Source organism: Saccopteryx bilineata, chromosome 2 (genome assembly GCF_036850765.1).
Source record: "Saccopteryx bilineata isolate mSacBil1 chromosome 2, mSacBil1_pri_phased_curated, whole genome shotgun sequence".
NCBI classification, from domain to species: Eukaryota; Metazoa; Chordata; class Mammalia; order Chiroptera; family Emballonuridae; genus Saccopteryx; species Saccopteryx bilineata.
The window spans coordinates 264,412,884-264,436,704 of record NC_089491.1 but is presented as its reverse complement, the minus strand read 5'-3'; the positions used below and the strand labels follow the sequence as shown (position 1 = coordinate 264,436,704).

General features: G+C 46.3%; 1 protein-coding gene across 2 annotated transcripts in view; it reads left to right on the top strand.

The window, feature by feature from the left end:
- The window catches only part of CCDC60 (coiled-coil domain containing 60), a 139,230-nt gene that overhangs the window by 42,537 nt on the left and 72,872 nt on the right, over positions 1-23,821 (top strand). For both annotated transcript variants that reach the window (XM_066255058.1, XM_066255056.1), the window contains one exon: positions 18,596-18,675. In XM_066255058.1, coding sequence (XP_066111155.1) covers positions 18,596-18,675 — 80 coding nt within the window. The remainder of the gene's footprint in view (positions 1-18,595; positions 18,676-23,821) is intronic.

The following is a 23,821-nucleotide window of genomic DNA, read 5'->3' as shown; positions in this document are numbered from 1 at the left end:
GTTAACATTTATCAAGCACACACTAAATGCCAGGTGCTATGTGACATGCCCTGAATTCATGAGCTGTGGTTCTCACAACATCTCTGGAAGAGAAAAGCCGTGTTCTGAACCTCGTTCTATAGTGGAGGAAACGGGTGCCCAGGGAGGCTGGCACCGCCCAGGGTCTCAAGGTGGTAATGCTGAACTGCAATCCAGGGCCATGTGATGACAGTTTTTAAAATAATAGTAATAATAATAACCCTGCATTAATTAAAAAATATATAGAGGAGAATGGGTTGTGAAAATTTGATCAATTCCAGTGGTCCCAATTTATCTTGATCCCAAAGAAGAAGTCTCCATGTCCCTTGCTTGGGATTAAGGACCAGCTCTAGAAGCGTGGATGACAAACTAGGGCCATCCCCCCATTTGTGGGTGACTCAAAAGGAGATGTGCGCAGGTCCCTGGACGGGCACCCTCCTGTCAAGCAAGTGGCGGAGGCTCCAACTTAATTAATCCCCATCTCCCTCTCAATGTTGGCCTTGCCCTCCCGTCTGTTCAAAAGAAGCCTTGTCCTTCTCCGGGGATTAAGGGACATTTTCAGTTCTAGCTCATTCAGAATAACGTTCCCTCAAACGGGTGGCGAATTTCCTTTCTTCCTTTGAGCCCGCCGTGCAGAGCCAGCTGTTGAATCAGGAAACTCTGCCAACAGAGCCTGTTGTGCCCAGAGCTCATCTGGTGTCTGTCTGCTTGAGTGGGTATGTTTTTTCTTTTTTAATATTTGCAAGGGTTTTTTTTTCCTTTTAATTATTCTTCTTCTTCAAAGGGGACCTGGGACTGGCAAGTCCAAAGATCAAAGCCCCAAGAAGCACTCACTGTGTCCCTCCCTAATGGCCCCAACAAGACTCTGAAGGCACAGGGAGGAGGGTGACGCCATCAGCCTGAGTGACATCAGCCCGGCCTCATCCCACAGCTTCCTCTGCTGACCTGCCTGTGCCCATGATACTGCCCCTGGACATCCGGGTCAGCCCTGTTGGTCCCGTCGGCGTGGCCAGCCTGGGAGCTTAGCTATGGGATGTAATCTGAGGATAAAGCCAGTATGGTCTCACTCGAAGACATTCCCCAACACGCTAACCTGGCACATACCTGAAATTACACCATTTACTAAGCATCCCACTGGGTTAAGCACTGCCTGCTCCCTGCACGCCCATTTTCAGAATGAAAATGCTACTAGCCCGAGTGATACCTTATGTCACTCCCACCTTAGTGTAAATTTGTCTGCAGGTTAAGCCATCTTACAAACACAAGAGAAAGATATCCAAGAAAGAAGCTGGTTCTGTGGACAGCTGACTCTCTGGGCAGCTCAGTGAGATAACACAACCTCTAAGCCAACCCTGAACCCTACCCTGGACTCCCCCTTCACGAAATCATAAATCTCCTAGTGCGTAAGCAATGGTGGATGGAGTTTCCTGTTACTTTCTGCTCAAAGCATCCAGGCATTCTCATTTTCAAAATAAGAAGGGTTCAGTCCAAGCCCAAGGTTACACACCTGGTAATGCAGGTCTGTCCAATGCCAAATATGTTTCTAATTTGTCACACTGCCTAAGTGGCTTTTTTCTCCAGTACCTGAGGTGATTCCCCACTGATGTTAGTCCAAGTATTTGGGTCCATAGCCATCTAATCTCCTGTCACCAAGAAGTTAACAATTCCATCCATCCATCTGTCCATCCGTCCGTCCGCTCATCCATCCACCATCCATCCATCCATCCATTCATTCACCCATCCATCCATCCCTTCATCAAGCATTCATTCAGTGCTTACTGCACGTCAAGCTCTGTGCTCCATGCCGGTGGTCCACTGGAAGACAAGATTCAGTCTTAACCCTGAAGGAGCACAAATCTAAAGAGACAGCCCCACAATCTCAGCTCCTCCTACATTCCCGAAATGCTGGCGCTGCACTCTGCCCACTGATGCCCAGATGCCCAGTCCTACTGAGCTGGCAGATAACAAAAAGCCATTCTCTTACGCAGCTCAGATGTATACACCTTTGGAAATCTGGAATTTTTTTTTAAACATCACTAAAGCAATTCAAAATCTCAGTAATAGAGATTATATAAATATTCAGCCATCGCATTTCCATGTTTATAGAGCATCAAAGTGCACCGCACATTATAAAATTTCTAATTAATCCTCCTAATGCTCTAGTGTCATGAGTAAAGGGCGGATAATAACCGTTTTACCAGTGGGACCCATGGCCACTGTAATTCAGCAACTTCCCCATGGTCCTGTGGCAGCTCACCTGCATTTTACACCTTCATTAACAGCATAGCTTATTAATTATAACAATTACAGTAACAACTAGCATTTATTGGGAGACCCCATAAACCAGCTCTGTCCTGAGACCTGACACTCATTAACGCGTTGAATCTCCATCCCCACCGTATGAAGCAGGCTCTGTGCACTGGGAAACTGAAGCTCACAGAGGCGTTGTATTTGCCAAAGACCCTGGCCAGACAACTCAGGTCTATGTGGCTCCAAATCCCACACACTGGCCTTCAACTGTACCTGCTGGTGGCACGCTGGGGAGTGAGCACCTGGGTCCTCTTGTCCTAAGTCTTCTCCCGCTTTGCTGTGTGGCCTCAGGAAAAGGCACAGCCTCTCTGGTGTTTGGGTTGCTCACCTGTTCATGGAGCAGGGAGAGTACAGATTTTGGAACCAAACTGCAGTTTGGATCTGAGCTCCGCCTCCGTCCTTTGCCTGTCAGGAGACTGGGGAACTGAACTTAGCCTTTCTGTAACACCAGTTTCTATCTTCATATGAAATGAAGTTAGTAACAGTTCTTATCCAAGCCCTGGGCCGGCACCCTCAGATGGGCTAAAGTCTTTTTTGAATGAAAAAATATCTAAATATGCCCTGGATGGTGGGGATGACTCACTGACAAGTCCAAGGGGCAGAGGACCAGGAGCAAGGCCCAAAGAGTGAGAGTGAAGCGAGAGGACCCTAACAATTGTCAAGAGACGCCCAATGCTGATAGAGACAGGGAGGAAGGTCAGCACGAGGTTAGGCAAATAGGGCACACTTGAATCTCAGCTCTAGATCGGGTCTGAATCCAGCCCAAATGCCATGTCCCAGATCTAGAAGGTGTGCCCAGCAGGGACCCTTTGGAACGAGGATCTTCTCCACGTCCCCACCGAAGGCACACCCAAGATGGTTTTACAGACATCTTTGCAGTTCCCACACAGAATCTTGTGCTCTGAAAACACATGCTCGCTCCCCTACCTCTGCTCCGTTGGGCTCACCTCCCTCTAATTTGCTGGCTTCTCCCATGCTTAGCCCCAGGAAAACATGAAAATGAACATCTGACGCCCGCCAGGGCATCCAATGCTTTCTTTGAAGACAGGGCTCTCTGTTCAGGCTGTCACATTTAAAAATAATAAGCAGGCTTGGTTCATTATCTCCCCACCCCACGCTGCCAGCCATCCCTCTCCCGCCTCTCCTACCCCAGGAACCGCGCTCACTAACTATGAGAAGGAAAGTGTTCTGCTTTTCCAAACAAGCCTGAACCCCAATTCGTTTCTCAGCAACCTGATACTCGGTGGTGGCGGCCGGCCGAGGTTTCTCATCTAGTGTCGTTATTGATTTGGTCAGAAGTAATTAAGGAGATAATTCTTACTCAATTACATTTCCCTGAATTTCCCGAGGTTGCTAACTCAGCTCCGCGGCTGTATAGTTTTGTAGGGGTTTTTTTTTATCCAAATTAATTTTGTCTTGACTCCGAAATGATAATGGATTATTGGTGTTTGTTATTTTCCATGGGAAGGAAGTGGGGCTCTGTATTTTTATTCCAGCTAGAGCTCTCACACTCCTGCAGTTTCTTTTTTTGTTGTGGTTGTTTTTTAAAGTCCATATAAAATATACACAGGTTAAAAAAAAAACAGCCCAGAAAGTCTTTTACCAAAGAGAAGGGGGTCCCTCTTTCTGGACCACTTCTTACTTGTAATACAATTTTCTGGGCAGCCACTTCTCACGCTTTTCTCTATTTCTTCCAATGATCCGCGTTCTCAAAGTGTTTAAGTTTTACCTCCATGTCTCAGTGTACACATTTAAGACATTAATGACTGTCTGTTCCGGAAGAGGAGGACCTGGCTTCTTCTATCCTTATACCTGCCCCACCCCCACCTCCCATGGCCACCAAAACTCCAAGTTCCTCACCTGCTTAATTATGTAACTTTTAAAAAAATATGTTAGCAGGGCAGTGAGACAATTCTGTAAGATACAATCACGATGGATGCATTATCTATGTGTCCCAACTCACAGAATGTACAACACCAAGAGTGAACCAGAATGTAAACACCGGAATGTAAACCCTAGACTCCTGACGCAGGCTCGCCCGTGGTCACAAACAGTGCGCCCTGGCTGGGGATACTGATAAACGCGTGGAGGTCAGGCACCTGTCAGAAACCTCTGTACCTGCTGCTCGATTTTGCTGTGAACTTGAAACTGCTCTAAAAACAAAAAAGTCTACAAACCAAACAAAACCAAAAAAAAAAAAAAAACCCCAACTGTGCTACACTTGCATTTTGCCCCACCCACCACAGAGAGTGTCTTTGGCCCCTTCCTTTGTAGAAGAGGCTAGCTAGCTCCTCATCATCTGTCTGTGTGTCACAACTGCCACCTTTGCATTGTCAAGGCTGAGCTCTGGCCCCGCAGTTCAGTTCTCCAGCCTTTGTCTATGAGCTGAGTCTAAAAGTCAAAAATCAAGGCGTGCTGTGGTTCTGTTCCCACCTAGCCGTCCACTCCCTCAGCAAACAACTGCCAGGAAGCCACTCTGTGGTCGGTATTGTGCCAGTGACCAAAGATGCAGCCAGACAGGTCACACTCCCTGCATGCACCACAAGGCTAGAATTTAGAGAAGAGGGAAAACACACAATTTACAACATAAGTGTAATAGCTGCTTAAATCAGCGGCTTTGAACTTTATGTTAAAAATACGAAAACTAAACATCATCAAGAGGCAAGCTGAATACAACAACAAAACATTTTTTTAATGGAAGCTGCTTGATTTTCTTTTAACCTTGTGATTACAAGCAGAGCCCTGCTGCTCAAAGCTTGGCCCACATGCCCTCGCCACTGACCCTTCGGATGCAGCCAGAACCCCAGGGGCACCTGCACACTGGGGGGTTTGTCCTTTCCTCAGGGACAGAGAAACGGTGAGAGGCAGCATGGTGGCAGTTTCGCTTCTCATTTGCAAAGCTCCTCCACCGAGAGGAAGTCTTTGCAGCCTTGGACACATTTGTCCAGAACGCAGTGACTGGAAATGTCACCCTGAGGACAGCTGGGAACAAACATCAGCTTATCATGAGAGGGGCCAGACCAGTCACCACGACGCCCAGAGGGCCAGCGTAGGACACCAAGGAGAGCTCCAGGGCCATGGAGGAGAATATTCTGCATGTCCCATCCAGATGAGTGTGTGTGTGTGTGTGTGTGTGTGTGTGTGTGTGAGAGAGAGAGAGAGAGAGAGAGAGAGAGAGAGAGAGAGAGAGAGAGAGTTGGGCATGACAACACTAGAAGCCAGATTGCCAAGTGCACTGGGAAAATTCAAATTATGAGACAGAGTCTCTATCCAAACATACATACCTGTATACATGCCAATTAAGAAAGTCCCAGATTGTTCCTTTATTTACTTACCTTGCAAACAACTCAGTAGTTTGGTTTGCACTTTGGATCATCACCACTGGGTCTCTTTCCTGACTACATGGCCTTGACCTGTCATTCTACCCCTATATGCTTTGGGGTAAACCTGTAAAATGAGCGTTTAAGAGCATGCATTTCTTATGGCTCTTGCCTGAAATTAACAGCAAGTGGCAGAGCTGGGATTTGAACCCAAGTCTGCCTGATTCTAAAGTCTGTGCTCTTCAATACTACAAGCTACGGCCACCTGCGGTCACTCAGTTATGGAATTATCTTGTTGCAACCAAGTCATACGGGGGCCAATTCACACCTTGCAATGGGCCAATGCTTTTTCCTCGCCAATGGGCAAGATTGAGCTATATGGTCAAAGCAATTCTATTAATTCTATGACCAGGCCCTAAAGAGAAATTAAATGAGTTTGTGTAACCTGAATCACCCACTGTGTCCTATGGCAAGTGGACTCCTCTATGGATGGACATTAGTTATCTATTGCTGTGGAACAAGTTGCCCTGAAACTTAGCGGCTTCAGACAGCAAACAGCTATTAAATTAGCTCAGTTTCTGTAGCTTAGCTAGGGACTGCGGGCTCAAGGAATCTCTGGACACCACAACCCAGATGCCTGTGGGGATCGCAGTTCTCTCTTAACCGTCCTCTTCTCTCCACCTCCCTCTCTGACACTTAATTCAGCACGTCACACCTGAATCTCCCAGTCCACCCTCTTCTCCAAACCCCAGTCCGGGTATCCGCTACCCGCCTCTCGGCCACCACTCACGGAGACTCAAGAGCTTGTTGTCCTTGTTCTGATCTCCTCATGTACCCACAACACTCAGACACTCTCCCAGACATAGTGTTACATGGGAGGAAATCGAGGCACAGATAATACTGCCATTTGTACGAAAAGGAATGCTTGTGGTGGGGAAAAGTGTGTGTGTGCATGTGTGCGTGCATGTGTGTTAATTAAAGCACACCGCTCACAGAAATATTTTACCGCTTCGTATTCATGTTGAAGTATCCCCTAGTTTGTGTGAGTGGTATATAAACTCTCTCTGGAAGGACACACAGGCCTTGGTAACGCCAGTCATCTCCATGGAGGGAGAGGAATGGCTTGGGGACAAGGTGCAAGTAATACTTTTTAAAACTGCACACCCTTCTGTGTGTTCTTAAAACCATATGAAAACACCTCCTGTTCAAAAAAAAAAAAAAAAAAGATAAATGAAATGAAATTAAATGAAAACTAATGTTTCGTCTTTGGTCCTTAGCTAGGACCCTCACCTTTAAGCCAATTTTGCTGAAGTGGCTTCTGGTGGCTTCTCAGCAACATTACCAGGCTTAGGATGTCTCCTGTGTCCGAACGTCAGCGGGCCCTTCATCGCTGCCCCCTCCCCATCACCCTCGACATTGCAAGTCCTCACGATCCCCTCTGAAAGACTTTTCCCTCCCCTTTTCCATTCAGCTCAGTCTGAACCTCTGAACCGTCAGCCCCAGGCTGGGTCTGATGCCTGCACTTAACCAAACCACACTGTGGAAAGACCCGTTTCATACATGTCTCCTCCACTAGCCTGTGAGCTCCTTGAGGACAAGAATGATGTCTTGCTCAGGGTCCAATCCCGCCCAGTTTCTAACTCATGGTAGGTAACTAAGAAATGGTCGAGGTAGTCTTGCCCATCACCCAGACTCGTGACATGGTCCCTGTAACAGGGCATCAAATGGCTTCCTGAAGACAGCATCACAGAGTTCCTATCACAGCAGCCTTGGGACGTTCACTCCCAGAGGGACTCAAGCTGCAACCTGACCTTCTGCGCCTTGGCTCTTCCCCTTCACCATTGGCTTAAACTTGGCTGTTTCTACTCCTCAGGTGGTAAATTGCATTAATAGTTACTAACCAATGGGGGGCTGGGTTTCTTTGACCTCCAGGGACTTCATTTGAATTCTGCAAAGAAGTCAACTTTATCTTCTCCAAGGAGAGAGAAGCTGAAGCCACATGAGGATGTAGCCCCACCTCAACCCACACACACTCCCCACCAGAACTCTGACAACCTGGAAGGGGACTGACTTTCCTGGGCGATGACTTGTTTCATTTCTCTGCAATGAATTGTTAAATAGCTTGTTTTACTTCCAAGAAAGGAAGTCAGTTGTATGATAGAGGGAGCCCCACAGCAACCTAGACTGGCCAGACCTCTCATTCCCCCTCCTACCAGCTGGGTGACCTCAGACAAGTTAGTTAGTTAATCTGGGTCTCAGTTTCCTCAATCATAAAAAAGGGGGGGGGGATAATAATAATTACAGCACTTAGCTTTGGGGGTGGTCATAAGGATTCGATGAGAAAAGACAGATAAAGTGCCCGGCATGGGAATAGCAGCTGTATGTCATGATGCTGCCTTCCCTTCCTGGGACCATGGCAGACATTGCTAATCAATCAAAGAACTCTTTTTCTGATGAGATTGGGCTGCAGGGAGCTCCAGGCAGCCACTGCCACTGATGAGTAGACTGATGCAGGCACTCAAGTTGGAGCCCATTTGCTCCAACTAGCCTTGCACATTTACAGACATGCAGGAGGTGTTGAAAATTTAGGCGCTGTTATTCATTGGTCATTCAGTGGAAGTGCCATTGGCAAAGTGGTTGTTACATACTGGGGCCCGTGTCCTGAAACTAGTTCCTCCAGGACTTAGAACAGCAGCCCATACGGATTCTTATTGGCTACTGGTGCTCAACAGCTGGACTGCTGGCCACGCATATCAATCTTTCGAAGGAGCTTATGAGATTAATGTATTTGATTAAAGTTTCTCTCTCCCTCCTTTTTTTTTTTTTTTTTTTTACTGGGTGGATAGTACATTGGCTGCTGCTTAATCCCACAGCTAATGGGAACTTCTTGATGCTGACAGCCAATTTCCATTTCAATCAAGTTAAAGAGAGGTGGTAAACCAGAACTTGATTGAAAGCTATGGCATCTAGCGCCACCTACTGTTCTACTGCTGCATCGCTACCACTGCTGAGGAGTTTGGGGTTCGTGTATCTGGTACTATTTTCCTAATCTCACTCAGGCTATGTTTTTCATTTATAAATTGTGACTCCAATTTTGTGAAAACTCCAGAGACTCGATGTAGTGACAAGGACAGTAACACATTCGGTTCACAAAGCCATCTGAATCAAGCATGCCTCTTCCTCTCTGCGCCCTCACAGCTGGTCGGTGAAGACTGGTCCAGTGCCAGGTGGGAGCCCTGGGGTACAGAGGAAGTGACTGACCTGACGTCACACAGCTAGTGGAACAAGAAGCTGGGACTCTGAATCCACATCCTGCTCTCCCCCTGCAACTGCCCCTCCTCCACCTCCGGTTCACACCTTGTCAAGCCCCTCAGCACACAATTCCCATGCCTGCCAGGAACGCCAGCGCCTAATGTACATCTCACTAGAAGTGAGGAGGAGGTCGAGGGGAGGGCGATGTCGCCTCCCACGGAAGAAAAACCAGTAATACAGTCCTTTCAACTTGGACTTGCTCTGCACCTGGATGTCGGTTCCTCCTCCCCCAGGTCCGAGGCGCCCTGCCCACCCACCATCCATAATAACGACTCTGCCTTTGTCAGCCTGGACTATCCTCCACCCTCTCTCCATGTTCCTTCAGTACCATCTTTCTCACTCATCTTCCTTCTCAGCACACGGGGATGCCGTAAGAAACAAAGAATGGGATAATGTCTTTCCCGCTGACGTGAAGGATTGGAAAAGACCGTCTTTTCAGGGAGGCTAAAGAGTTAAGAACCCAAGTTTTAAATACAAAGAGGCTGAATGTACCAGTCAGAGCTCTTCAGAGAAACAAAACCAACAGCATGTGTATGGATGCTAGATATCGACACAGACACAAAGCGATTTATGATAAAGAACCAGTTCCCACAGTTACGGAGGCTTCACAAGTCCCAAGATCTGCAGGTGGCAAACTGGAGACCCAGAAGAGCGGATGGTGTAAGTTCCAGTCTGAAAGCTTGCAGGCTCAAGACCCAGAAAGAGTCAATGTTTCAAGTTCAAGTCTGAAAGCAGGAAAAAAACTGCTGTCCTAGCTCTATCTCAAAGGCAGTCAAGCAAGACGAGTTCCCTCTTATCCGGGGCAGCCTCGGGGATCTGGGCTTTCCCCGTATTTCCCACCTCCGCCCATGTGCCCACTATGAACAGCAGCAGGAAGCCGGGCCCTGCCTGTACGCCCAGAGCACCCCGTCCTCGAGGTTCTCCTGTTTCCCTCACACTGAAAGACAACCCCGAGGAAATCAACTGCAGCGAAGAAAAATTTGAGAGCGAGCTGGCAGCCATTTTGTCCCCCCTCCAATTTTATATTATATACGATCCCAAATCTATATATAAATTGCAAGACTAGTCAATAGACAATCATATAGATTTAACCTAAATTCACTGTTATCATTTTGCCTTGCTTTCACATTTTGCCATGGTACATATATAGGTATTTAAGTGTATATATGTGTGTTTATATGTGCATATATAACATATATATATATGTATATCATATATTTTAACTGAGCCCTTGGAGAGTTAGTTGCAGTCACTTCATACCTAAATACTTCAGCATGTGTTACCTAAGGACCTCTTCTTCATAAACACAATACAATTAATACAGAAATGTCCCAAACCCAATACCCTTCCCTAATATTCAGTTCATATATTAATTTCCCCACTTGTCCCAGTAATGCCTTCTCTAGTTTTGTCTTTTCCATCCAGCATCCAATGGGGGGAGGGGGTTACACATTGCATCTTCGTCTCATGTCCCCTTATTTTGCCTTTTTTCCTCTTTCATGACACTGTGGAAGCCACAGAGGTGTGTCCCTTGGATCTCTCTCCAAGAAAGCAGTTGACATTCAGCCACAAGGAGTGCAGGAAGCCGAGAGCTTCTAGCTGTTGGAGCTTCCGGGATCCGCTGTGGCTTTGATGCTGAGGCCAGGGTCCACCTAGCAACCCCTGGTCAGTGAGCTCTGGCCATTTCTGCCCTACGCCTGCGCTCCCACAGTGGGTGACCGTGCTCTGAGCTCCCTGCTGCCTTGGCTGAGAGTTCTGTCATCTCCCCATCGCGATCTCGGTCTCCCTCTGCGCAACCCTGCTCTCTCCCTCTTTTCTCTCTCACAGGCTTACCCAGTTAGCCCTTTGCCTTCCCGCCTCAGCACCTGCGTCCCAGAGGCCCCAACCCTTAGGAAAAAGGTTGACATTTTCTAAGAGTCCAGGGCATCCGTTCTCCAGAACAACCCTCACTTTTTATTTCTCGGGTTGTTCCCTCATGATCCGATCCAGATGGGGCATTATGGGCAGGAAGACTATCAGGGGTCACCAGGTCCTCCCCAGTACATCACTCTGGGAGCACGTGGCGTCTGTCTGTCCCAGTCATTGGCGATGCTAAGTGTGCTCACGTTAGTTCAGGTGGTGTCTGCCAGACCTCACCATTATGTACACAACTCATTCCACTCATAATTAGTAATTAACCTACAGAGTTTAACCCTGAGACTGTGATGCCATTACCTCTTCACTCATTCAGTAATGACAAGCTGAACTCAGGGCCAGGCACCGTGCCAGGAGTTAGAGGTGAGCAGCTTCTGTCCCAGGGGTCCCCGTCACCCTTCTCTTCCCCCAGAGGACTCTCAGCGAAGGACCCAGTGACCTTCCCCAGAGGAGTTCCCTTTTCCACCACCCCTCCCCACCAATCCCTAACCTCCTTTCTCCTGGGTCCACAGGACAATGACAGAAAGACAGAGTGTGACTCAGAGTACTCTCTAAGGATGCAACCTGCCTTCAGCAAAGAGAGTCTTTAAAGAATTCAATAGCACACTCCATCATATTTCCGCCTGAAGGGGCTACATATGAGCAAGGTCGCTAGTTCCAAGTTATCCCTACAGAGGTAGGGCCCTGCCTTATACCCTTATGACAACAGAACCGGACTCTCCCCAAAGGAAAGTGACCATCACCACCATGAAACCAACAAAAGCTTCAATATCAGAGCGCACGCTCAGCTCTCCGGGCTGGCGTGTAGATCTTTGCCTTGGAGATCCGGCCCACTCTCTGCCTCATTCTGTTCAGCCTCTCCATAACGAGTCTGAAATTTGTCAACAACCCTACTGCTCGCTCCCAGTTCTCTCTTGCAAACACTCTCCCCTCCCCCTCACCACTTGGCAGAACATCCCAGCTGTTCCCCTGATGTCTGTATCAGCCCGAGTACATTTAGCAGGAATTCATTTCCATCTTAATCTGATTCTGGGAAGTAGATCATATTATAAGAAATAACAAAGATGGGTTTGGAACAGTCTCACATAAAAGACAAGAGAACAGCAGATATTTAAAAGATTGGCTTTCCGGCCGTGACCTCCGACAAGTCATTCTGATTTTCTGTCGTAGGAAAATGGTTGTGGCGAAATCTAACAAAACTCAGCAGGCAAGCTTTGGAGGTAATGTCTGTAAATTAACAACTAGTAACCTCTGCCCCTTATTCAGTTCCTCGTATGCAAGATGCTGGGGGAGGGGTGCAGAATGAGGTAGAATTAAGAACACATGCCTTGATGCCACTTGAACTTGAGTGCAGAACCAGACTCAGCCTCTTGACAGCATGTTGCTTTTACCTTTAGAAGCCTCAGGTTGCTCCTCTATAAAATGGGAAGAGTAAGATGGCAAGGGCTGAACGGAATCATGCGTTTCAAATACGAGCACACTCAGTAGGACCATGGGCCACGTAGATGAACAATAGTGTTACCAGTAGACAGCCGTAGCTCCATTTCACAGATGGGGAAACAGACTCAGGAAGGATATGTAACTTATCCAAGACTACCGAACACATAAGTGACAGAGCCTGGACCCCAACCTGAGTCTTTCCGACAACAAAGCTCTTTCTGTTTCTTCCCGCCACCCCCCACTTCTCCGCCGTCACACTAAACCAGATCACTTCCAAATGCTACTGTTTAAACAGTCCCAGCACATGAATATTAAATGTGCATATACCGCCCCCCCAAATCATCCCCACCTAAGTCTTCACTGTGAGTCTGCGCCCTTCCCGTCCCCACACACACATTAGCCTGTACCCAGACATGGCACAGAGCGTCGTGTGGCCCTGCTCGTGGAGACCCACTCACAGGTCAATCGGAGAAAGGACACATGCTGCGGGGGAAAGCAGGGAAGGCAGGGACTTGACTTTGTTTTCCAGGAAACAAAAAAATGAAGGCATCCCCCACGCTTTGCAAAGCGTTGGAGAAATGGAAAGCTCTTAAGGCCAAGGACACTCCCACAGGAAGCAAGGACAGAAAATTCAAGTCAACCGTACTATGAAGGCTTTTATGAAACCCTGCTGGGAGCAGCCACAGAATGCAAGACAAATGCAAGACAAAGGACAAAGGAAGAGATGGTGATGGAGTTACACTGAGCGTTTTATTTTCTCCTAATTTATTTTTTAAATCTTTTCCTGATTTTCTACAACGTCCATTCGTTAGTCTCAGAACCGGAACACAATCTGAAATGCAGAGTTGAACTGCAAGTGTGTTACCTGGTCAGAGAGACACATATATCAACATCAGTAGGGAGGAAATACGTAGCACCAGGCTCCTTATCAACGATAAGGACCCAAAGGGCCTGAGACATGCAACAGCCAAGTCCTCAGGCACCAGGAGGTGGTCTTGAAAGAGCTGCCATATCCAATGCTTCCCAGGGAAAGAAATAGGCAGAAGTCAGAGGATTCTGGATCCCGGGTTTTGTTAATGATTCTGAGGTTGGGGGGTAGGGGGAAGGTAGGAGGAAGAAAGAATTCTGGATATGTACCACAGCCATGGAAAATTCTGGGAATCTCAGGCTTAGCATCAAAAGATAAGGCATACACAAAGTGTAAAGGTGTCCTTCATTAAAGTAAGAACCAGCTTGATAGCCCAAAAGTAGCTGGTCAGCACCTCCAGCCAAAGAATTTGCATAAGCTATAACCATGGTCACTTGTTTTTGACCTTCATTTCCATTTCCTGCGCCACACGGGGGCTGATCCTTGTGAACCGCATTTCCCAGGCACTCTTGCAGCGGGCTTCCAGGGAGGTGGGAGCACCTGCCGTCTTTGCTAACATCTAGCTTGTCCTGCCATCCCTCACTGGGCCTTTCAGCTCTTCCAACACCTTTGGAACTGCTCCCCTGTGTAAAACTCCCTGTATGGAACCCCCTTGCATGATTTCCTGCATAGACACTGCATGATACAGTGTCGCAAAACCATCATTCCAAACATGTGGATGACTCCATTTAAAATCGCATTGAAAAACTACATTTTGCTTATAGTGTTAGAATTAGTCAGAACTGCTTTACAAACATGAAAAACACTATCATTTTATTACAGAAGTAATACATATATATAAATTATATTAAAATTGGGGAAAAAGGATAACCAAACTTAAAAATAATTTATGTATAACTCAAACACCTGAGATAATATCACTATTGATAGTTCGTTACATTTACTTCCAGCTTTTAAAATTATACATATACTTTGCCATATGACAATATTTTAAATTATTTTGATTGACTGATTTGAGAAAGAGAGAGAGAAACATTGATTTGTTGTTCCACTTATTCTGCATTCACTGTGGCGTATCGAACGACACTCTAACCTACTGAGCTACCCGGCCGGGGCCACCATATATCAATGTTTCAAGATGTAATTTGTATCAGGTTATATAAACTTTTAGAAATTTCTATAGCTTTTATAAATATAAATTTTCAAACTCTCTATTATCTAAGTTCTTTATGTTTTGTAACGTGTACACTGATAGCAACATTAAATAGTCACACCAAATTCAAAGGCATCGTAGACCGTTGTCTGGCTAGACCATAATCTATCTCCCCAGTGCCTACTGCTCAGCATTGAGATGTTTTTCACTATTGTTCACACTGCTGTAATAGACATCCTCATGGCGGTCTTTTCATCCTTGCTGCACAATTTCCTTGGATAGAAGTAGAATTGCTGGTGCAAAAGGAAGTTATTTTTAAGGCTTGTCATACATATGGTGAAAAGTGCCACCCGGCAAGGCTTGTAGAGACAGTGATTCTTGGATGCTCTGTAAACTTTTCATTGTGTTAGCATCAAAGGTTGCTTGTAAGTGTCCTGGCAAGAAGAACTCCCTCACTCAAAGCCAGTTATTACTGCTGGCTTGTTATAATGGTAATTAAACAGGTCATGACACAAATGGTTTCCTGAGAATCCAATGAAATGCTGATGTAACTGCAGGGCTGGAAGCTCTTATCCCGCTAAAGTTTTGTGCCACATCGAGGACACAACCTGGCTTTGCTGCTATAAATTGCTCAGCACCAGTTCCAGCCAATACAAATTCACTCTCTTCCAATTGTGTGAATTCCTGGTGCACAGGCAACTAAAATTAGATGGGATTTGTTGGGATGAGGTGGGGAAATTTGGACAGTGTAGTAGTTTCTTCATGAGGGTAAAACTTGGGACATTTAAGAGCCTGATGGGTTCACAACCACGACATCAAGCAGGGCTTGCTTCGGTCATGTATTTTCAAATTATCTGGCAGGGAAATTTGGCTGTGTTTGTTTCTTTCTTTGTTCATAAATATGTTTTCTCATTGCTGTCCCTACAAAATGCACCAGGCTAGGGGGCATCTGCTTGTGACAGCCTGAGAGGGGAAATGGAGGGGAAAGAGGACTAGTTAAAATCATTCTTGATCTGTTGACTGCCTCGGCGCACCAGGGGACATATTTCAAAGAGAAATTTTATGGTTGCAGAAAATAGAAAAGCCACTTCAAACTGGTTTAAATAATAAAGGAACTGTTATAAAAGGTCCAGGTTCCAGTGAAGCCTGACCAGTTCAATGAGGTACCATATGACAACCTCTCCTTTGGTTCTCCTCTCTGTTTTTCCCGACATTATTTTTCAACTGGGGGATGGCTCCCCTCATGGTCACAAATTGGCTACCAGCAACTCCCATAAATGTCTTCCCCTCTCTTCATAGTCAATAATGAAAGAAAACTTCTCTGGCTGTGATTCCATACCATAGCTAGGAATTGTGCTTCCTAGAAGCCCCTGGCAAACGTCTGCTTACATCTCATTAGCTCAAACTGGGTCACATGACCATCCCCAGACCAATCACTGGATGCTTGATCTTTTTGGCAATGGGACCCTGGTATTGGTACCATGGGTAACTCCCTAGGTGCAGAAGGTCTCAGCAGGGAACTGGTATCAAGAAGGAGGGTGAAGGGATATTGGGAGCATGAGAAAAGCAAATGTCTATTACCTAGAATTTTTTTAAAAGGTACTCATGGAGATCTTTACATGCCTCCTTGGAGGTCTGTCTCTGCACCCACTTCATCCATCCCTCCAGTGAAAACTGATGGTTTTGCCATCAATTTTCAGCCAAGGGTTCAAGTTGAAACACCTTGGTGTACTGAGATGAGCAAGATGTATTACCTATGTCATTTCTAATAATAGCTAAAGAGATAAAGTTTAAAAACAATTTCATTGTTTCATATCTAGTTCCACTTATGCAAGGCGATCCCAGATACTATGTTTTATATCCTATATACACTATTTAGTGGATGAAAAGGAGCTGCAATTATGAGACACTCTGGGGAACTGCCATGGACTCTCCACCAGTGATCTGAGCTGCCATGCGCAGGACTGGGTGAACCAGGAGTAAAGTGGCTGAGAATCAAACAGCTCCCTCCCCTGCTGCGGACTCCAAGCAACCCCCCCCACACACACACACATCATTCAACTCCGACACAGCTACACGCCTCACCTTCCATTGAAAAGCCCAGAGAAGCAGGCAGCACGCCCAATCTCATTGCAGAGACCATGAGCAATGACAGCCGTGGGGAAGACACCGTGCCTCCTGACGCATGTCCACGTTATGATCTGTTAGTGAGTGCCTGACCTCACTCGGACCCTCAGGGTTAACACAACACCAACACCCTCACTACAGTACCTGCCATCAGCCTTTGTCAAATTTCACCTGGCCATTTACTTTAAAAAGTCTTTTCTCTTTGTTATACAACTGATTAATACCTGTCGCAGACTGATAGGAAACTCACATAAGCGAAGAAGAAGAAATGAAATTTGCCATAATTTTACCCCAAGAGATAATCACTGCATTTGGGGGGCCTAGGCTTTCCATATCTTTTGATATGTGTACATCCACATAAGTCATTAAAAAGAAACCAGAATTATCTGATATATATGACTTTGGAACATGTCTTCCCACTCAAAAACTCAAACAGCTCTGTTTATATCAGTGGTAGTCAACCTGGTCCCTACTGCCCACTAGTGGGTGTTCCAGCTTTCATGGTGGGCGGTAATGGAGCAACCAAAGTATAAATAAAAAGATAGATTTAACTATAGTAAGTTGTTTTATAAAGATTTATTCTGCCAAACTTAGTGAAAATCCGACATAAAGTACTTGGTAAGTAATTATTATTATATGCTTTAACTTGCTGTAACTCTGCTTTATAAATTGTATAAAGTAAAGTTACTTCCCTACTTTATAAATCATCATGACTGTGGAACCGGTGGGCGGTTAGAAAATGTTACTACTAACAGAGATACAAAAGTGAGCGGTGGGTATAAAAAGGTTGACTACCCCTGGTTTATATCAATAAATATACTTACATAATCATACTGTCATTATATTTAATTGCTGCATGCATTCTATTGTTCGGATGCAGCATGATTATTTAAAGTAAATAGGTGGCTTCCAAGAGTTTGCTCTTACAGGCAGCGTCCAGCGAGCAGTTTGTGGATGAGCCTCTGTGCCCTGCGGGGATACTCCCAGAGGACGCCTGACAGCAGACTTGTTCGGTCCACGGGCAGGCACGCTCTTACAGCATTTAGTTCGCACTGATGGATCACCCTTCAGAAAAGTTGTTGCAGAGTAGTCTCCCACCAGCTTCACCTGAAAGCACTCATTTCTTGGCATTTCCTTTTCTTAAAAAGAAAATAATAACCCTGCCCTGGCCGGGTACTCAGTTGGTTAGAGCATCTTCTCGATATGCCAAGGACGTGGGTTCAATCCCCATTCAGAGCACATACAAGAATCAACCAACGAATGCATAAATAAGTAGAATAATAAATCAAAGTCTCTCTCTCTCTCTCTCTCTCTCTCTGTCCTTTCCTCTCCCTAAAAGCAGTCAATCAATAAAAATGTTAAATCCTAATGCTGTAGGAATTAACCTCAGGACAGAATAATCCAGGTAATAGTTTTGTTCTTGTTTCACCAAAATGGTGGCTGAAAAAAGTGACTTATATTAAAATATGGCTAATTTAACTCTCTTTTTTTATGGTGAGCTGGTATCAACTTCTGGGTAATGAAGTTAAGTGTTGGGAGGTTTCCCCTATGACCAGGCAAGGGGAAAGGGAAAGATACACAAGGAAAACCCATGAGCAACTACCTGGATGATTCGCTCACGCTCATTAAGTCCTGGGGGGGGGGGGGTTGAAGAAAGTCTATTTGCATTTTTACAATAAGGAGCTTCAGCTCTGAATCAGCTGCCCTTGCCACCAACAATGACTAACCTTTATTTGCAATATAACACTAATAATAGAAGCCTCCATTTTTCAAATGCTTGCTATGAGTCAGGAATTCGGCAATTCATCTAACTGTCAAAACAGGGTTGGAATTAGTCCATGCCCCCCACCCCACTCCCATCCTGTTGATGAATCTGAGACCCAGAGAGGTTGAGTAATTTGTCCAGGGTCACACAGCCAGTCACCAGACAAAACCAGGGTCAGAGTTCAGGTCTGTCAGACTGCAAAACCCTTGCTATTTGCACTGCCCCACATGGCCCTTCTGTGGTGTAGACAAGGTCGCTAGGCTGCCCAGGACCCCGCCAACCTCATCAGACAGGCCTCGCGCAGCCTGACTCCGCTCGTGACAGTTGTACTGACACTTTTTTTCTTTCACTTCTTGGCTTCCCTTCAGGTCCCAGAGAAGCCAGTGAAAAGCATCAGGTATACAGAGAAGGAAACACTGAACCTCAAAAAGAACCTCATACGAAGCCGGTAGGTGAGCCCAACATGGAATAACCCATAGACAGCCTGGCAGAGAAGAGCAGGCTCCCAGGTGGTCCCTACAAGTCCTTGCCAAGTTCTGTGCCCTGCCCCCCAACCCTGAACATTAAGCAGAAGACTTTCAAGAGGGTCATCCTGTAAGGATCCATTTCCTGTTCAGACTTTTCAAAGAGTACTTGTACCAGACTTATGTCCCCGCTCCAGCACATGCCAGTCCCCTACCCAGAATCCCCTCTGCTCTCCCTCCTGGACCCTAATCCAACTCAAGAGAGTCCTAGATGCTCCAGAAAAGTCTTTCCTCTTCACCCAGGCCCACAGCATGGTAGCCGAGAGTCAGGCAGGCTTGGTCTCAGATATCGGCCCTGTGACCTACCAGCTGGTGACACCGGAGGAGTTCTGTACTCTCCCCGAGTCTGTCTCCTTACCTGTAACATGAACATACTGTACTGAGAGGCTGTCAGAAGGACTGGGTGACATTCCGCAGCTCAGGTGCCCTGGTGCAGCCTGCATCCAGACAGTGCCATTAGCGTCTCTCCCAGGCCCACACTTCCTTCCTCTGCGATCATGTGAGCACATTCCGGTCTAGGACCATATTCAACTCATCCCTATGGGGGTGGGGGGAGGATGGGACTTGTTTTCCTTTCCCCTGAACTCCTTCCCAGGAGCTGGAATGATCCAAAGTGGGATCATAAATGGGACCTGGGCAAAGCAACTCAAGGCAGAGTACGAGATACAGACTCTCAGCACAAAATGTGCAAGGCCGTGCTCAGGGGTTAATGCAGGCAGCGCGGAAGGTCTACGCCACCCCACCCCCTCCCCCGGAGGCAGACCACAGTGAAAATCACAGTGGGACGTTGACTCCCTTCACCTCCATCATTTGGAAGCTCCTCCTCCTCCACTGCCCACCCGCACCCCGCCCTTGACCTGTCCAGCGGCACAGCCTGACGGACCTGGATGACTAAGCCCAAGAGGAGGTGGGAAGATGTGGGCGAGGGTGGGGAGAATGTAAGGGGGTGAAAGGGATGAAGACAGGGCCCCAGACCACAGGAGGAATGGCCATGTCAGCTCCTGGACGGTCTCTGGACACCCACTGTCCATCAGAAACATAACACAAGCCATACGTGTCTTTTAAAACTTCTGAGTAGCCATACTACAAAAAGTAAAAAGAGCCTGAGCAGGCAGTGGCGCAGTGGATAGAGCATTGGACTGGGACACAGAGGACCCAGGTTTGAGACCCCGAGGTCACCAGCTTGAGTGCAGGCTCATCTGGTTTGAGTAAAGCTCACCAGCTTGAGCCCAAGGTCGCTGGCTTGAGCAAGGGGTCACTCAGTCTGCTGTAGCCTCCCCCTTCCCCCAGGTCGAGGCACATAGGAGAAAGCAATCAATGAACAACTAAGGAGACTAAGGAGCCGCAACAAAGAATTGATATTTCTCATCTCTCTCCCTTCCTTTCTGTCTGTCCCTATCTGACTCTCTCTGTCTCTGTCGCAAAAAAAAAAAAAAAGTAAAAAGAAACTGGTGAAAATCATTCTAATAATATATTTTACTTAGTCTAATAAGTAATATTATCAATACTATCATTCATATCAATATAAAAATGTAATAAGATACTTTATATTTTGTTTTGAATACATGATAAAAAGTGATTAAAAATGACAATGAAAAATTCACAGCATATTTTACCCTTAAAGCACATCTCAGTTTGAACCAAACATATTTCAAGTACTCAATAGTTGTTAATGAATTAAATTGTGCCCCTTTTAAAATTCATATGTTGAAGACCTAACTCCCAGCGTGACTGCATATGAATATTGGACCATTAAAGAGGTCATTAAGGTTAAATGAGGTCATAATGTTAGGGTCCTAATCTAATAAGACTGGTGTCCTTATAAGAAGAGACACCAGGAATATAAGACACAGAGGAAAGGCCATGTGAGGACCCAGCAAGAAGGTGCCCTCTGCAAGGAGAGAAGCTTCAAGAGAAACCAACCTTCCTGACACTTCGATCTTGGGCTTCCAGCCTCCCACACTGCGAGACGAATGTCTGTTGTTTAAGCCACTCAGTCTGTGCTGCTTTGTGACAGCCTGATCACACTAACAGTCAAGATTGAGATAGTATTGCAGAAAATGTCCCCAGCTCGAGGGGGCTGATGCACCACAGTCTCAGAGTCTCACACAAAGCCAAGCTCGGGGCTGGCATGTGAACTAACTACCTGCCCATCAGACGAGAGCTGGGACCCACAGGACTTCTGTTCGTTGTGGACATGTTGGCCTCTACAGTGTTTGAAAGCAGGCTGGAGGGCTTATGAGGCTGATGCCTCGGGAACCTTAATGCCCCAGGGACAGGCAAGAAGTAGGGTCAGGAGGCCAAGAGTTATCTGAGTGGGGACAGCATTCATGCTAGGCAGCAAAGAGAGAGGACTGCATGGGTGAAGATGAGCCTCCCAACAGGATTTGTACTTGGAGGATATGCCAGGCTTTAGAACAGGGGTCGGGAACCTTTTTGGCTGAGAGAGCCATGAATGCCATATATTTTAAAATGTAATTCCATGAGAGCCATACAATGACCTGTGTACTTTACACATTATCCAATAAAAAACTGGTGTTGTGGCCCTGGCCAGTTGGCTCAGTGGTAGAGCGTCGGCCTGGTGTGCAGAGGTCCTGGGTTTGATTCCCGGCCAGGGCACACAGGAGAAGCGCCCATCTGCTTCTCCACCCCTCCGCCTCTCCTTCCTCTCTGCCTGTCTCTTCCCCTCCCACAGCCAAGGCTCCATTGGAGCAGAGATGGCCCGGGTGCTGGGGATGGCTCCTTGGCCTCTGCCCCAGGCACTAGAGTGGCTCTGGTCGCAACAGAGCGACGCCCCGGAGGGGCAGAGCATCGCCCCCTGGTGGGCAGAGCTTCGCCCTTGGTGGGCGTGCCGGGTGGATCCCAGTCGGGCGCATGTGGGAGTCTGTTTGACTGTCTCTCCCCGTTTCCAACTTCGGAAAAATACAAAAAAAAAAAAAAAAAAATTGGTGTTGTCCCAGAGGACAGCTGTGATTGGCTCCAGCCACCCACAACCATGAACATGAGTGGTAGGAAATGAATGGATTGTAATACATGAGAATGTTTTATATTTTTAACATTATTTTTTATTAAAGATTTGTCTGCGAGCCAAATGCAGCCATTAAAAGAGCCACATCTGGCTTGCAAGCCATAGGTTCCCGACCCCTGCTTTAGAAGAAATGGTGCAGAGGAAAACTGGATTAGAGGTTCTAAATACAGAACTATTTGTGTGTCATGAGCATTAATCAATCAGAACAGACACTGGCCATACACAACTACTATGACCATGACAGTTCTTAATAGCTGAATTTTGTCACCCTTAAGGTACATGATTCTAACCCAGATTCCCCAGCTGCGAATGCATACCAGAATCTCTAGAGCCTGGGAACTGAGAGTTTTGCAATAATCTTTATAGCAAACAGGAGCTGATAAGGGAGGTACCAACTGATGCATTGATCGGTGTTAAGTCCCAGATACCAAGTCTCACTCGACCCAGCCCGAGGAGGGCAACAAGCAGTGGTGAGTCAGCTTATAACCAGAACCCACTGTTAAATTTTTAGGGCATCTGCAAGCTAATCATTAAACATAGCTATTGTTAAAAATTAAATTACATAAACTTACAATTAAATACATGATATTAAAACAAAGGTAATAATCGTTTCTCAGTCTTTTGGCTAAGATCAACAAAGGTAATAAAAACTCGAAACTCATCACTTCCTAATGATTTTATAAAATTTACTGTTGTTCTCTACCCTCTTGAGGTTACTTCTGGTTACAGTATCAGTCTGGCGGGAACAGTATAAATGGGGGGCCATTAAAAATCTCTTCCAAGCACCCCATTCACTGACACTGCGTTGGTAGCTCAGAATTAACCACAGAGGGAATAATTATGTCACCAAAATCAGCAAACACAACAAATCAGGGCTTACTTGTCCCCCACCCCCACCGCACCCCACCCCGATACATGGCTGTTAACCCCCAAAATAACCAAGGTTGAATTTCCCACTAACCCAGAATAATGGAGGGGGCTTGATTCAAAGGTGATGAAGACAGCCGCTTTTCCGCATCCTTGAGTTGGCAAGGTGAGTGTGCCTTTCCTGCCAGACACACTGACCACGGCTCAACACGAGCTCGAATTTAGCATCCTTATCGAACAGGTTAGCCTGTCCAAGGTCTGGACACGAAAGAAAATGTGGGGAAAGCCAGACAGAAAAGCCACAAGCAAAACACAAACACACACACACACACTCACACACACACACACTCACACACACAACAACAACAAACAAGAAAATGTTCCACCTGGCCTCTTGCCCGAATTCCACTGACATTTAAGGAATGGGCAATTCCACTTCAAAAAGAAACAACCTGTTTTCCAGCGGAAATCACCTCTTGAAAGAGATGCAAACCCCATGGCCCCATCTCCCGATATTAAATGAGGCGAATTATTAGCAAAGAAGATGTTGTCTTTTCCATTTAATGTTTTCCAAATCTGCTTTGCCTTCTCTTAGAATCTAGCCAAACACCTTGACTGTCTACAAGACTTTTATTTAATACTTCAGCCCTCTTATGATTCAATCGCACCATCCCTGGTTTCATGGCCAATTTAACATGATGATAAGAAGAATAAAAATCTAACTGCTTTCCTCTTCGCCTGTTCCACCAGATGTTCTGTGGCATTGAGCAACACGCTGTGCCCTTACTTGCCGAATTTCTCCCAGCTGAGGCTCGCATGGGGGCATCTGCGCATGCCTGGTTCTTTGACTGGGTTGACTGCTGAAGCCAACAACATACCTTCCTCCAAAGCTGCCCAGTGCTTTTTACTGGGAGTGTTTTAAAGAAAATAAATGCCTCTGCAACTGAAACAGTGAAAAGTTGAGCCTGAAGCCATAGTTAAGATACAGGCAATTGCAAATGAACAGTAATGAATGAAGCCCCTCCCCCAGTGGACCCCAGCAGGATATAGACCATGCAAGTGCTTATGAGGTCTAAGACTCTGCCTTCTAGCTCATTTGATAGACAGCTGAAGCAAGGCAATTAGAAATAACAATGGTGGGTTTTGGCAAGGGAAGAAGCTATTTCCTTTGTATG